This window comes from Notechis scutatus, chromosome 1 (assembly GCF_049901735.1).
Source record: "Notechis scutatus isolate UNSWTSFEM ecotype Mainland chromosome 1, rNotScu1.2, whole genome shotgun sequence".
NCBI lineage: Eukaryota > Metazoa > Chordata > Lepidosauria > Squamata > Elapidae > Notechis > Notechis scutatus.
The window spans coordinates 119,755,040-119,771,269 of NC_142009.1; the positions used below are offsets into that span (position 1 = coordinate 119,755,040).

The 16,230-nt window shown below is 40.9% G+C and overlaps 1 protein-coding gene across 7 annotated transcripts in view; it reads left to right on the forward strand.

Annotated features, from left to right (window-relative positions):
- COL12A1 (collagen type XII alpha 1 chain) overlaps positions 1-16,230 on the forward strand; it is a 133,524-nt gene that overhangs the window by 107,374 nt on the left and 9,920 nt on the right. For all 7 annotated transcript variants that reach the window (XM_087944529.1, XM_087944559.1, XM_087944536.1 and 4 more), the window contains 7 exons: positions 470-556; positions 1,567-1,620; positions 3,000-3,095; positions 3,579-3,632; positions 4,911-4,964; positions 5,633-5,686; positions 11,555-11,617. In XM_087944529.1, the coding sequence (XP_087800655.1) occupies positions 470-556; positions 1,567-1,620; positions 3,000-3,095; positions 3,579-3,632; positions 4,911-4,964; positions 5,633-5,686; positions 11,555-11,617 (462 nt within the window). The remainder of the gene's footprint in view (positions 1-469; positions 557-1,566; positions 1,621-2,999; positions 3,096-3,578; positions 3,633-4,910; positions 4,965-5,632; positions 5,687-11,554; positions 11,618-16,230) is intronic.

The window sequence follows — 16,230 nt, forward strand, 5'->3', positions numbered from 1 at the left end:
ACAACTATAATGACGTGGGAAAATACCTGAACAAAGCTGAATACCATATATATATGCAGGTTTTGGCGTGTTCAGGTCTTTTCCTGTGTAAGATTGAGAGTAGCTTTGCGATGTTTTGAGTCTCCAAGATACTCTCAATCTCACACAGGGAAAGACCCGAACACGCCAAAACCTGCATACCTGTACCTGTGAAAATCTACGAAAACACACACACATACATATGTATGTTTTCTTAAGTTTTTGTGGGTATTTATATGTATGGTATTCAGCTTTGTTCAGGTATTTTCCCATATCATTATAATTGTGTTTTTAAAGTTGTTGAAATGTCGGCACAACTTTAAAAGCACAACTATAATGACGTGGGAAAATACCCGAACAAAGCTGTACTAGTTTTTTTTAAAAAAAAATCTCTTGTGGGCTTTGAGGTGGAATCTAGGGTAAAACTGTCATGATTTGCTTTAAATTTCAGAGGGATGAAGCGAAATGCCCATCATTGCCGAATGCTTGTACATGTGTACAAACCAGTGTGGGGGCTCCGGGACCTCCAGGACCTGCTGTAAGTAAAAATCAATACATGGTGATTGTACGCCATTTGGATAAGTCTATGTTTAACTTCTGAAAGGTTCACTGAATCAGTATCAGTATCAGTTGAAGACCAGAACACATAACTTGACTTATGACTGGACCCAAAGTTTGGATAGACCCAAAACAGGAGATTTATAACTTTGATCCAAAGTTCTTTGCAATCCCATGACTGCACTTAAGGCACTCAGCAATATGGCCATGTTTATTGCCATGGTCCTGTGTCTACTTTTTACAATGGTTTTTATCAAAAACCAGCACTCACCTGGGTTTTGGCAAATCTGTGCCATAGTGAACAATGGTCCAGTTAATAGCCACGGCAGTTTACAACTGACACATTCATTTTACAATTACCAAAAAAAGATTGTAAAATTATGACTTAGAATCATAATGGGCAGGCTCCATTACAGTCATAACTTGAGGACTGTCTGTATCATCTTTTGTAGTAGCAAGTAGTTAACTTCAGATAGAATAGAATAGAAGAATAGAATAGAATAGAATAGAATAGAATAGAATAGAATAGAATAGAATAGAATAGAATAGAATAGAATAGAATTCTTTATTGGCCAAGTGTGGTTGGATATACAAGGAATTTGTCTTGGTGCAAATACAGTTCTAGTTTTGGCACGGTAACACCAGTCAGCAGCCATGATTTGTGTGCTCATTTCCTAGAATCTGTCTTACTGATATAGTTACATGTCTTGGGCTGTATAACAACAGTGAACTTCTGTAACACAAATGTGGAAAACCTATTACCATCCACCACATACCATTATCTCAAGTTTGGGAATGAATCATTCAGGTAGTGATGGAAGCCAGTGAAATGAGCAAGGAGACTTATAAGGGAAATATTTCATAACTTTTAACTCCACAAAACATTTCATAACTTCTAATTGTGAAAAGATTGTATGTTCTGTATATAAAATTTAAACATAATAGTCTTTATCTCTTTGTCTCCCATGTGTTTCTTTTTCTGCATTTTAGGGAGCCAGAGGTTCCAGTGGTGCAAGGGGCGAAAGAGGCTTAAGTGGACCTCCTGTGAGTATTTATGTGTTCAATTTGTATAACTGCCATCTCAAACCAGCAACTCTTGGCAACGTACAACCATAAAAACTATTAAAACAGTTAAAACACAATGCAAAAAAGAAATACACATAGCAGCCAAAATATATTATAACCCATTGGTGTCAACATAACCAGGAAATGGGGCTCTTCACAGACTCAGGACTCCTGGGCCTGAACACTTAGTCAGATCTTCAAGACCTTCCAAAAGGCTAGCAGAGCCAGGTCCATCCTAAAATCTGAGGGAGGAAGGATGTTCAGAGAGTAGGAGCTACAACAGAGAAGGCACTTGGCCTGGATCCCACCAGCTAACATTCATGAGCTGACAGGACCTGGAGAATGTCCATCTGAATTGGACAGGTAGAAACTACTAGAAGACAATACCTCAGATAACCATGGTTCCAAGCTATGAAGCTGACAACCAGCACATTGAATTGCACCCAGAAACACACTAGCAACCAGTGCAGCTCCCAAAGCCAGTGGCGTTACATATATGCAGGATAGCCAGCGCCATTTGCAACCTATGCAGCTGCATTCCATTCCAGCTGAAACTTCTGAATGCTACTCCAGGACAGTTCCATGTAGAGCATGTTGCATTAGTCTAAATAGGAGGTCATGAGGGTATGAGTCCCAGTGAACAGAGCCTTCCAATCCAGGAATAGGTGCAATTGGCACACAGTCTGAAAGTATGCAAAGGCCATGGCTATGCAAAGGCCCCTATCAGCTATATAACATTTCTATAGGTGTTTCTGTAAGGAATTGGAGACATTTATAACATCTGAGAAGTATAATTAGTTATAACATCTATTGAAAGCACACTTACTTTTTTTTTTAACCAGGAATAATTTTATTATTAGTGGCATTTGCATTGGAGAATTTATATACATATGAATTAATTAAAAAGTAAGGATGCCAGTTTTCCAGTTTTTGTTTTTCCTTTTGTTTGGTACTGGTTCATGTATGCAACCCCAAGCAATCCAAGTGAAGGGAAATTCCCTACAAAAAAATACAAGAAATTTCATTTATCTACAATAATTGAATTGGGTTCCTAACACTTCCAAATAATGCCTTTCCCATAAACATCTATTTAGCTTTTATGCTGATATATTTAAAATTGCTTATATTTCCTTTATCCATAAGGAAATCTTGGAAAGTACATAGCTTTGTATATACCCTTTACAGAATGAAAGATATATCACCATAGCTGGGGAAGATGGGAAATGCAACCCAACATTTCTGAAAGCAATCATGTTAGAGAAAGCAATTGTTTTGTCACTTGTTATCACCAAAGACTTGACTCCATCTTCGTGTAGCTTTTTTGAAAAATTGACTTTTTTTCCTTTTGCTATTTTTAGGGGCCACCAGGTGTTCGTGGAGATTCAGGCCCTCCAGGCCCTCAGGGGCCACCAGGACCCCAAGGAATAAATGGGCTTTCCATCACAGGAGATCCTGTAAGTATGAATGCTGTTTGGCAAGCATAAGAGATGAAGTGTAATATAATAAAGGCTTTCTTTTAATAGTTTGACATACTTTTTCCCAGTATATTCAGTTGTACGCTAAGTAAGTCAAGGTATATTAATGCACCAGATTTCTAAACACTGTAGGATTTATAGATTCTGCATAAACATAGAGACATGTTGTGGTGCTTATTTGAATTTGCATTTGATCGGCTTCTTTGCTTAGAATATACTCATCTTTTCAGGGAAATACAAGAAGGTTAGGTATTTCTTTAATGTTTTATTGGGTGGAAATGTTGTCTAATAAACTATCATGTCTAGTTTTCATAGTGTGAACGAAAGAAAAGCCACACACTACAGGCACTTGTTTGCTCTAATGGGTTTTGAGGCTTAAAGATAGCACGACTGTTAATAAGACCCACAGTTTTTAGGAGATTTTTAAGGAAATAAACAAAGACTGCTCTTTTTTAATTCTAGGGACGTCAAGGGCCAAAGGGTAACCCTGGAGAACCCGGACTTCCAGGGCGATCAGTAAGTTCCTTTGCTATTTATTTTCCATTCTTCCAAAAGACACACTGGTTGTAGGGCTGATTCTGGGGCACTTGAAACTACTTCTGGTTTGGGAAATATCCACTTCTAGAAAATGCTGATCTGCTTCTGGAACAGCATGGTCCTGAAGGAGAGTAAAAGAGTCTAGATTTCCAGATCATGTTCCATTCTCAAAATGGCTGAATTTCTCTCATCCATAATCATTAGTAGGTCTTCTTACTAAGAATAACAATTGCTTCTGAGTCCTTGACTTAAAACCATTCATTTAGCAACCATTCAAAATTAGAGTGGCACCAAAGAAGTCATTTACAACCAGTCCTCACATTTATAATTGTCATATCATCCCCATGGCCATAGTGCTTGGCAACTGGCATGTATTTATGACTGTTGCAATGTCATGTTATCACCATTAGCGACCTTTCCAACTGCCTCTGACAAGTGAAGTCAATGTGGAAAACTGGATTCGCTTACAGCTACCTGATTCTCTTAATTGGAGTGATTTGCTTAACAAACATGGGAAAAAAAGAATCACAAAATTGGCACAACTCACTTAACCACCACTTTGCTTAGCAGTGGAAATTTTTATCCCAATTGTGATTGTAAGCCAAGGACTACCTGTAGCTATTATTTAAGAGTGAGCTCTGAATAAGATTTGTAACAGATTGATAATAAGACATATTTACCTTTAAAATAATTAGCAATACAAATAACTATAAACAACCAGAGTATAGACAAAATACAGTTTTGTACAGCATGCTGAAATCATAACTCAAAGTCTACTTTATTATTATCTACTTCATTATTATTATTATTTATTTGTCAAGCAACTATATAACAGATATAAGTATAAGCATGGTTGTGAATACATGGAATGGATAAGAATAAAAAAGAAACAATAGGACAGGGACGGTAGGCACGCACGTTGGTGCACTTATGCATGCCCCCTACAGACCTCTTAGGAAAGGGGTGAGGTCAATAGTAGACAGTTAAAGGTTAAAGTTTTTGGGGTTTGGGGAAGAAACCAGAGACATGTTGTGGTTGAAGCTGAAGTATTCATTGACAGGTAGGACATTGCAGTAGATAATTTTGTGTACTTGTCTGGATCCATTTCTTTTGCATAGGATCAAAATCAGTATCACTACATCCAAAGAGCCTAGTACAGTACAATGAACTGTATATTAAAATAAAATGGCAAAATATGTTAAAATTACACTGCATTGCTTGAAAACCTATCTAATTAATGTTTTCTTTCTCACCTAGGGATCACCAGGCCTAAGTGGTCCTCCTGGTGCAATGGGACCCCCAGGTGACAGAGTGAGTAGTTCTGGTTTATCCTGGAGAGTGGAAACTTTACATTAGAACATTCATAATTCTACGTGTCTTCATTTTGTCAGTTTCCTTGAACTTTGAAAGGGTGAAACAAATGGGTTTTAAATATATAATCTTTAAAGTTACTTTTTCTTTAGATCAGATTTTTTTGGTTTGATTGGGATCAATGGGCATCGATGATCCAACACATATAGAGGACACCAAGTTTGAAGAAAGTTAATAACTGATGGAATGATGAAGAAATGATAGGCTTTGTACAGCTGTGATGCAAATCAGGGAAGGATTGCATTAAGCAGCCAAACATACAGAAGCAAAGGCTTTGGATAAGAGGAAAATAAGCAATAAGCCTAACAGAATTTTTTGTTCTTTATCTACAGTGAAGAAATAGATTATTTATGACAGCATTAAAATGTTATAACTAGTATTCTGCATAAATACTAAATTTTCTAAGACCCTTGGTATGTAGTACATAGTTATTTTAGCTATAGTTACTGATCCCTTATAACATGGGATGTTTAGACATTGTGGTTTTGAATGTTTTCGATACTTTTTACGGGGTGGTTGGACCAAATTTTTTTCTGCATAATATATTGTCCCTAAAAGCAAACAAACAAAACACCCCCAATTCATAATGTTCATTGTTCTCCAAACAGGGTTTTACAGGAAAAGATGGCCCATCAGGACCAAGAGGTCCCCCAGGACCAGCGGTTAGTGTTGGCTTCATTGTTGGAATGATAATGTAATAATGGAACTATGATAGATGGTGCTGGTGGGAGTTGTGTCTGTTTTGTGTCAGACAGTACTGTCATTTTTGTATTTGGCGCACTGAGAAGAAGAGGCGGAGGCAATATAAAGTTTAACCGGCTTTATTGTTAACTTGTGACTTAGCCACGGCTAGCCGCGGCTTGTGGCAGCAGCTGAGAGAGAGACAGCTGATTCCGTTTAACAGCTCCTTTTATACGGAACTGTCAAATGGTCCAGCCAATCAGGGCTTCTCCGGCTCCCGCTTAAACAGTGGACTGGAGTGAGGACTTGCTGGTCGCAACACTCCTTCTCCCTGGAACTGTGCAAGCATAATCGTCCAGATGGGCGGGGCGACGTCTCACTCGCTCTGAACGCCTTAGTTCCGTCGTCAGCAGCGATGTGAAAGGACCTGTTGCCAGACTGGCGCCCTCCCCTCGGGGTGGTGTCGGCTCTCTTCGGGCATTCTCGGCTGGCCATGGAAGGGCCTCTGGTGTCATTGGGACCTCTCCAAATGCCGGCAAGTGGCCTCTGGTAGTCAATGTCGCAGCTTCCTCAGGTAAGTCCTCCGCGAGAGATTGCTGGTCGGGAGTCGGTCGGATAGGGGCCTCGGTATTGCCCTACTCGGAGTCCGTGGCCTCGGCTTCCCTCTGGGCTGGACCTGTTGAGGCCAGGCTCCTTAGCTGGTCCACATGTCGGCGCCACAATCGTCCATCCGTCAACCTTACCCTGTATGATTTGGGGCCTGTTTTCTGTTCGACCCATCCGGGCAGCCATAAGGGATTCCCTGCATAATTTCGGGAGTAGACCAGGTCCCAGGCCTAAATTCCCTTGCCTTGCTGGATGAGTCGAGGGACGCCCTGGGAGCATAATTAGGGTGCAGCCTGTCTAATGCGAAGTCTCCTTCCCATTAATAGTTTGGCAGGGATGAGGTTGGTGGCTGAGCTTGGAGTGATGTGTTGGGTAAGTAGGTACCGGGCTACCCTGGTAGACCAGTCCCCTTCCGTTATCCTTCCCAGGGAGTCTTTTGCAGATCTTACAGCTCTTTCTTCAAGGCCATTGGAGGCTGGATGATTTGGGCTAGGAATAGTTCAAAAGGGGTTGAGGTGAATTGGGGCCTGTTATCTGAAACCAGAGTGTCACGGTACCCATGGGAAGCAAAAATTTTGTCTAAAGCTCTGCTTACAGCATCTGAAGTGGTTGATTGGAGGAGAACCAGCTCTACCCACTTGGAAAACGAATCTACCACTATTAAGAAGTTTTTCCCTTGCATGGGGCCTGCCAAGTCCACGTGTACTCTAGACCATGGTATTTTGGTATCTTCCCACTCCCCAGAAGTGGCAGCTGGTGGGGCAGGCCTGGACATCTGGCAGATGGAGCAATTTTGAACTTTATTAGTAACTGCCTCATCCAGATCCGGCCACTTCACATAGCTCCTGGCCAGAGCCTTCATTCTGTTGATGCCTGGGTGACCCTCATGAAGAACTTCAATAATGCGAGGCCTTAGCAGTTTGGGAATAATCACTCGGGGGGCCCACAGTAAACATCCTTTTAGCCCGCTCAGTTCTATCTGGCGCGCCTTGAAGGGGCGGAAGTCCACTGTGGTGGTTTCCCTGGGCCACCCCCTTCGCACCCAGTACATGACTTTAGATAGTTGTACATCTCTGGAGGTGGCGTAGGCGATTGCAGATCTTCCAGCAGGAACACTGAGGCTGAAGGGGCAGGATCAGCAACCAGAAGGGGTAAAGGGCACCTGCTTAGGGCATCAGCATGAGCTACATCTTTGCCAGGCCTGTAAGTCAACTTATAGCTGTAAGCGGCTAGGAAGATTGCCCATCGGGTCATTCTTGGGGGTAGGATTTGTGGGCTGGGCTTGTCCCCTGCCAGGATGCCTAACAAAGGTTGATGGTCCATGATGAGCTCAAACTGGTGTCCATAGAGGTATTCATGGAACCTTTTGACTGAAGCCACCGCAGCCAATGCCTCTTTGTCTATTTGGCTGTAGTTGCGCTCAGACATGGAGAGTATCCTGGAGAAATAAGCAATAGGGGCTTCCTGGCCATTTGGCAATTTATGACCTAGGACTGCCCCAATTCCATAAGGGGAAGCATCGCAAACTAGGATAAGGGGAAGAGCATCGCTAAACTGAATGAGGACCTTGGTTGAAGTGAGGAGGGATTTTACTGCAGAGAAGGATGCTTGTTCCTTGGATCCCCAATGCCACTGTGTCTTAGAGTCTAATAGCCTGTGCAATGGTTCTGCTACAGTGGCCTTGTGGGGCATGAAAGTGCTGTAGAAGAAGTCCTAAAAAGGCTTGTAACTCAGTCTTGTTCTGAGGAACCAGGGCCTCCTGAATGGCCCGTACTTTGGATTCTACAGGGTGAATTCCCTTGTGGTCAATATGATATCCTAGGAAATCTATCTGTGAAACTGCGAAGATGCATTTTTTCCTGTTTAATTTTAGTCCAGCATTTTAAAAACACTGGAGAACTTTTTGTAGCCTTTCCAAATGTTCTTGTGGGTTGTCAGCAGCAATGAGGATGTCATAGAAGTACAGGATGACACCCTTGATATTGTATAGTGAACATTCCATAATGGATTGGAATATGCCAGGGGCAACGCTGACACCGAATTGTAAACGCTTACATTTGAAAGCGCCCCTATGCGTAATGATTGTTTGGGCCTCTGCTGTCTCATTGTCCACTGGAAATTGCTGGTATGCTTGAGTCATGTTCAGCTTGGTAAAAATGGAGCTTTTTCCCAACGAATGGAGCAGGTGCTGTATGATTGGCACAGGATAAGCATTTGGTTGGAGTCCCTTGTTTATCGTGGACTTGTAGTCAAAACAAATTCTTATGGAGCCATCTCTTTTACAATGGGAGTTTCCCATCTAGCAAAGTCAATTGGCTCCAAGACTCCTTGTGAAATCAGTTTGTCAAGCTGGGCATCCACTTTAGCACGTAATGCCAGTGGCACTCCGTGTGGTTTGAGGTGTATAGGAGCAACATTTGGGTCCAAGTTAAGGGAAATAGGAGTGCCATTGTAGCAGCCCAATTTGTCATTGAAAACTTCTGAATAGTCAGCAAGAAGTTGCTGCAAGTTGTGGGGGGTGACTGCATTTACTCCAGTCACTTGGAGGCCCAGTGAATGGAACCAGTTCAATCCCAGTAAGCTAGGTAAGCTCCCAGTTACGATAACTAGTGGAAGGTGACCCTGAAAATTGTTGCATTGAATATGGAACTTGCCTGTTCTGAGGACTGGAATGGATTGTCCTTGGTCGTCCCTCAGGGTCAGATTGCAGGGGCTTAGCTGATTCTTGTGGAAGTCTGGTAGCAGATTCTGTAGCTTCTTCCATGAGATGAGGGATAGAGATGATTCAGTGTCCACCTCCATCTGACAGGGGCTGCCTTCTAAGAGAAGATCAACATTAATTTTATTAATGTTAAAAGGAATAAGTCAGTGACTCAGCTCTTGGGAATGCTTTGTTGATGGCATAGCATTCCTCTTTGGATTTGCGGTTTTTTGGTTGATTGCGATGTTGAGATGGCAGTATTGTGTTTCTTGGTGCCTGACAAATTCTAGCTATGTGGCCTTTCTTCTGGCACTTTAGGCAGACAGCATTTCTAAAATGGCAAGTGGATCTCAGATGGCTTCCTCCACAGCTGAGACAAATCAGCTGTGGTGTAAGTTGTTTTCTGTCGGCGGGAAAACTTTTTCTCTGAGTCAGCTGAGGTGTTCGGAGGCGATTGATTGCTTCTTCCTCTTCGAAGTCATCATCTTCGCAGTAGGTGTCTTCGTAGTGGACAGCAGTGCTGGGTTTTACCCCGGGAAGACTGCTTGGCTTTTGTATTTCGGCTGCGGATAAATTGGATAGTTTAGCGACTTGAGCCTCTTCGATTGCTTGCTTCAAGTTGAGGTCACCTTTAGCCAGCAGCTGTCATTGTAGTCGAAGGTCTCTCACCCCGCAGATGAGCTGGTCCAGCAGCATATATCGTCTAGATGATCTCGGAAACCGCATTGAAAGGCATGGACTCACCCTCTGCTTGGCTTCTCCTGAATGCACGGCGGCGGGCGATACGCGATGGCTTCAGGGCATAGTGGTTTCCGAGCACCTCCTGTAGTTCTTCCAGGTAACAGCCTTGACCATCTGAGGAGCCACTGCGGTGGTGGTGTCGAAAATGGTGGCCCCGCAGAAACTCAGGAAATAGGCTTTTTTCCTGTTAGGAGGAATGTCAGATAGTTTGCAGCATCCATGACGCATTTGAACCTGTTGATATACAATGTCCAAGTCTCAGTGGTCGGCCGAAAAGGTGGAAAATTTGGCGGTGCTGTCATATCTTCGCTCGAAAGTGACTGCTCTAGTGACAGCTCTTAGTGACAGCACTTTTTGTAGGGACTGTGGTGCGGTGTGGTGCTCTCTCTCTTTGCCTCAGGAATTGCCTCAGTTCATCAGCATCCCACCTTCGTCGCCAGTTTTGTATTTGGCGCGCTGAGAAGAAGAGGCAGAGGCAATATAAAGCTTAACTTGTAACTTAGCCGGGGCTTGCAGCAGCAGCTGAGAGAGAGAGATAGCTGATTCCGTTTGACAGCTCTTTTTATACGGAGCTGTCAAACGGTCCAGCCAATCAGGGCTTCTCTGGCTCCCGCTTAAACAGCGGACCGGGGTGAGGACTTGCTGGTCACAACAGTCATCATTTGCAGGAACACATGGTATCAAAGCAAATTAAATTACAGCTGGCATATTAATTCAGTGCTCTGAGTGTAGATGCTTAATATAGCAAAAATGGCTCCAGTCATTGGCTAAGACAGTGTTTCTCAATCGTAGCAGCATGGACTTTGACTCCAAGCATGCTGGCTAGGGAATTCTGGGAATTGAAGTCAACACACCTTAAAACTTGAGAAACACACTGAGTTAGAAGTATGTGAAGATTTGCAGTATGAAGGTATATTAAAGAAAAGCCTTAAGAAAAGGAGACTACAGGACAACAAAGTGAGCACTACGTGCAGTGATATCAACTGCTGAATTGCTGGAAATTGAGTTACTGGAGCTCTGAAGATGTGTCCTCTACATTGCAATATTAGTTGTAGGTCCAATTTAGTTGTTCCAATTCTGTTGGTTGCATAATACGTCTGCATCTTGCTACAACATTATTTAATGAAATGTATAATCTCATTTTCCCTTTGTGCTGTGTCACCTTCCTATAAATATCAATTTTTTAAAAGATTGGCAAAAGATAAGCCTTAATGGTTTTAAGCTGATTGTTGTTTTTTACCAAAACCTGGTTGCTCTTTTTTAGTTCACATTTTTATTGCTAGAAAAAGACCAAGATTAGATCTTTAATAATATAAGGGAATCCTCATTCCAATGGACTACTTGGGAAAAGGGCACGTCAGTTTCTCCTCCGTTAAATATGAAAGTATGGTTTTGAGGCAATTGACATGATTTGCATGGTGACATCACCATGCAAACAATATAAATTGTAGATATAAGAAAATCCGTTAAAATTAACGGACTTCCCACAATGTCCCAAACTACAATCCATCCCCTTTTTTCCCATCATCACATCACATGGACCAATCACGATCTGTCCCAGTGTAAGATCCTTTTTTCACACTGCGCCACACTTAATAACCTTGAACTAAGAAAAGAATTTTATTTCATCTACTTAGAACTACTCAATTGAAATCACCCTTCTCCCACTGTCTCAGGCCTAGGTGGCAGCGTGGAATATGGCTTCCAAAGCTGACATACACATTGAACAAACACATAAATAAAATTCCTCAAGGCTGTTATTTTCCTTTTCTATCTGTCTTTTCAATCTACTTGTTCACAGGGTGCCCCAGGAGTGCCTGGAGTTGCTGGTCCATCTGGAAAACCAGGCGATCGTGGTTCACCGGTAAGAGAATCTGTCACTGGCATTTATTGTATCTTTTGTGAAGAGCCCTTTTACTTTACCAGTAGGAAATGGTACATCATACAATGGCTATCATTGATGGCAAGTCACTTTTTATCATTCATGCTATTTGCAGCATGAAAGTCAGGCCTGGAAATTGTGGTTATAGGGTTGTTTTTTTCACTTTAAGAAAAAGTAATCCAATTGAACATGCCAAGGTTTATATTTCTCCACTACATAAACATCCCAGAGGTAAATTACTTAGTGGGATTACTATTTGCTATTTTTAAAATTCTGTCAAGTGTGATATACTGCCCATGGTGGTTTTTTTAATGTAGCATTTTGAGAACATTTAAAGCTCAAAAATACTTGAGTGAAGGTTCCCAATCTTCTGATGATAGCGTCAAATTTGAAACTGTCTTAGGGATTAAGTAGGATCAAAAGTTGGCCTTAATAGCAATCGATGGAGCTCCTTTGACAGATGTGTCCAAGAATGTGATGGGCAAACATTTGGCATCAGATGTCTGTGAGATTCTCAGCCATCCAGGTGATCGTTGTCCAGGGATGGGATCCGACTGTTATAACTACTGGTTCTGTCTAATAGCATCGCGCGAGTCGCACGAGTGCAATTTACAATCTGCTGAGCTGCCTGGACAGCTGAGCAGCGCTGCGTGCAAGTGCACAGCAGTTGGAAAAGCCCCTTTTTCCTGCTTTTTCAACTGCAGCTGTGTCACGCAAAGCAGCTGCAGTTGAAAAAGCAGGAAATAAAGATCAGGTAAGAGCCCGGGCGGGCGGGTGGGCCACTACAGCAGCAGACATAGAACCAGCTCTATATCTGCTGCTCTTTGGAGCAACCGGTTCTACAGAGGTGGACAGAACCGGTAGAAACCCATCCCTGTCGTTGTCCCAAAGGTACTTTTTCAAAAGCCAAGATGTTTCATTTCTTATCTAAAAAGATTCTTCAGTTCTGAAATGACGTGAAACAACTTCAAGGAAAAACAAAGAAAGTCCAGTTGCCTTTTGAAAAAGCATCTTTGGGATATTTGGCATCAGAGTATTCTGCAGTTGCATTGGCTGGCCCAGGAATCATGGAAATGCAACAACATCAGTCTCTGTATCTTTTTTGCTATCAGTATTCTTGAAGAACCATAGACTGTTCTGATGAAGAATTTGAGTCCTAGGACTGATTCTGCTAAACACATACCATAATCTGGGGGTTGGTTTTGTATTATTTTGCCTCCTGGTTGAAAGGCTTTGCAACTCATGGCTGTAAGAATTACTAGTGCTGTATCTCTAGAGTAAATGAGTCAGACTAGCATAGATTCGAGTTGGTCTGAATTGTAATCTGCCTCTGTCTCTAAGAGCAGCCTGATCTGAAGACATAAGGAAGCTACTCTTCTCATGGAAGGGAAGCATGATCACTTCTGTAATTATTGTAAATTTCAAAGTGGTATAAAGAAGCTAAGGAGCAGAGACCAATTAAATGTTGGCAGTATTGGGTGTAATCCTACAGATCATTTAAATTAAGAGTGTGTAACTTGAGACCCCAAACTTATTTTTCTGATCATTAAAATCACCTCTGGCTATGCTTGCGGGAAAAAAAATAGCAGGGCAGCTTTCTGCTTTTATGAAATGGGAAACATAGAACATATAGTGTAAAATAGATTGAACATAACTTTAAAAAAAGACAAAACTCCCCAACCCCAACTAAAAAAATAAAAGCAGAAAGTCAAAACTTCCTTTACCAGGAATTTTTTACTTAGCTTGCATTCAATCCTAGCCTTACACTGAATCTTATTTTTTGTTCTATTTTTATATAAGGTGAATCTATAACATGATTTGAGAGCCTATAATAATTGCCTCATTCCCTATATGCTTGACATCACCCTTTCTCATGTTTATAGATCTGTTCCCAGCAGGAACTCTGGAGCATAGAGTTTGTGCAGATGTTTGGTTAGACTTATGAGGCAGATAGGATTTCAGCACCGACATTTGTGCTATCAAAAAATGCCAGAAGGGCAGCCTAGGACCATATGTGTGAGTAGTCAGCCAAATGTAGCCTGCAGAGATCTAAGGTTCATGTAGGCTTTTCTGTAGTTGTATGGCCCAGTTCCAAAGTAGCACTTTATTCAATCATGCACCATTTCCTTTGATAATTTCAGACTTTCAGTGTATCTTTGTAGAACCAGTCAAACAAAGAACTAAAGTATATAGTATACGGTAGTTTAGTCCAAGGATGAGATGAGGATCTCATGATCATATGTAGTAAATTCTAACCTAAGCATATTGTAAAACTATTTAGATCATTCTAGACACTCATGTTCGTTTCACAGAATATATCTTAATTAGATTAGACACTAGCATAGTAGCATAGTAATTCAGGGCATTTTGGGAACATTATCTGATCTTCCAAGCAAATAATCCAAAATGGTGCAGATTTGCAGGGATTAATGTTTGCTGTACCACCAACTCTGTTAAAACAGCAAAATGCTAATAGGTACCCCAAAAAAAGGCAAAGCTAACTTGTGTTTAACTTGTCTTTAGTATGAAAATATGAAGGTGCAAGATGAAGTTTGAATTTCATAGAAACGTGAATTAAGGAATTCCTATTTATGTTTAATGAATTTAAACATCCATTTGACCTGTATCCTAGGGTCAGGGTTAGAGTTGAAAACAATGAGGCAATTGGTAGACGTCACCTTGAGTTAGTAAAAAAAAATAAGTCTTGCCAGACAATGTCCAAAGCTTCAGCACTAAGCTCTTTACTCTTCAGCACTTTTATTAATGACCCACATAAAGCGATGAAGCAACAATTATCGAATTAACAGCTAATACAAACTTCTATGGGCTACCTAATAAATTAAAGAAAAAATGAAGTTGAAAAAAATCTGTATAAATGATAGAAAAAGACTGAGGAAAACACAATGAAATTGAACAAAGATAAATGTGGAGAAATAGGATGGGGGTTAGCAGTTACAAATAAAGATAAATGTTTCCCCTGTCCAGTTATGACTGACTCCGTTTCTTAGCTGAGGGAGTCAGCATTGTCCGAAGATACTTCCGTGGTCATGTGACCAGCATGACTCTATGCTGAGGCACACGGAACATTGTTACCTTCCCACTGAAGTGCAACCTATTTATCTGCTACCATTTGCATGCTTTCAGATTGCTAGATGTCTGGAGATTCTCAGTCATCCAGGTCATGATTGCCCCAAAGGTGCTTTTCCCCCCCCAAGAGGCAGCTGGACTTTCTTGTTTTTCTTTGAAGATGTTTTGCTTCTCATCCAAGAAACTTCTTCAGCTCTGATGGGATGGTAGGGAAGTTTTGAAATGCTAAGTGAGCAGGAGCTCTGGGGCAAAGAATGGGAGCTCACCATCTGGTGCAGCACTCAGGTCTCGAATTCGGGCTGTCAGCTTTCCATCTGACAAGCTCAGCATTTTTAATTGCTGAGCCATTGCACCCCAGTTATAAAAAAAGGTTAAATATTTTAGAAATCCAGATAAAACCTTTGGAAGAATTGTTTAAATCAATCCTTTTTAAAACCAGAAGAACTCTGTTTCTAATTTGTGCCTTCAAATTTTAATATTCTTTTTAAAAAAATATTGGCTACCTTGAAGTGGCACAAGTATAAAAGCTGGAGCATAAATTTATAAATAAGTGAACTGTAGTAAATCTGCTTCAGATATCTAGATTTGAGAATGATTCATTAATACACAACCGATAAAGGAAGGAATTAGACAAATCCTTAAATGGATCCATAGGAATACTTTTGAGACAAGTTGTTCTTTAACTTAATAGAGTTGAGAAGGGCGATCTAGGACATCAGGACCAAAATCTCTTTGAGTCAGTGAAGGAATTCAAATTGGAACAACCCTTGACCTATTGTTCTCTATCCTCTGCTTAAAAATAGGCATTAAAATGGAACCACCCAATCCTAGATAATCGATTTCATATCAAATTGTTATTTTATTTTCCCAACATACAGCCAGCATATGCTTCCTGTTGTTTAAAATCAATAGTTCCCAATCTGTAAAGTCCACAAGAGTATCATAGGTGTCCAGTTGTAACCATCAATAATATTCAATTTGCATTGGCCAGTATTGCTCAAGATTACCAGGGTTTGTTTTTGTTTTGTTTTTTAAAAAAAACATTCTGGCATTCTCAGTTAGCATCGTATGAGATTATGGCTTTCTTCCCATATCTCTCTTGGGATTTTAAAAATAAAAATTAAGTTCATTTAATTTGGGAGTCAGATGCCATCTAAGTGAATTCTGTATCCATGGTGTATACAGTTACTGCATTGTCAGCCCCTGGTTTAGCGTATTTTTCCAAATAAAGGAAAAGATTGAGAATCATTGTCGAAGATTATTGTTGTACGACTTGCATTCTGCAAAAAAAAAAAAAAAAATCAACATGTCATGACTTTATTCTGTATAATAATTTCCACCTCAGTGTTGTCTTTTTTTGATTATTATTTTTTTTCCGGAGAGATGGATTTTGCTATTGCTGTGGTTTCCTACTTTGTCATAGGTCTATGAGCATATGTTGTCTTCATTTCCAGTGCATCTTGCTGATGTTGCTTCATTCTAAATAGTCCGACAGTAACAAAGAATTA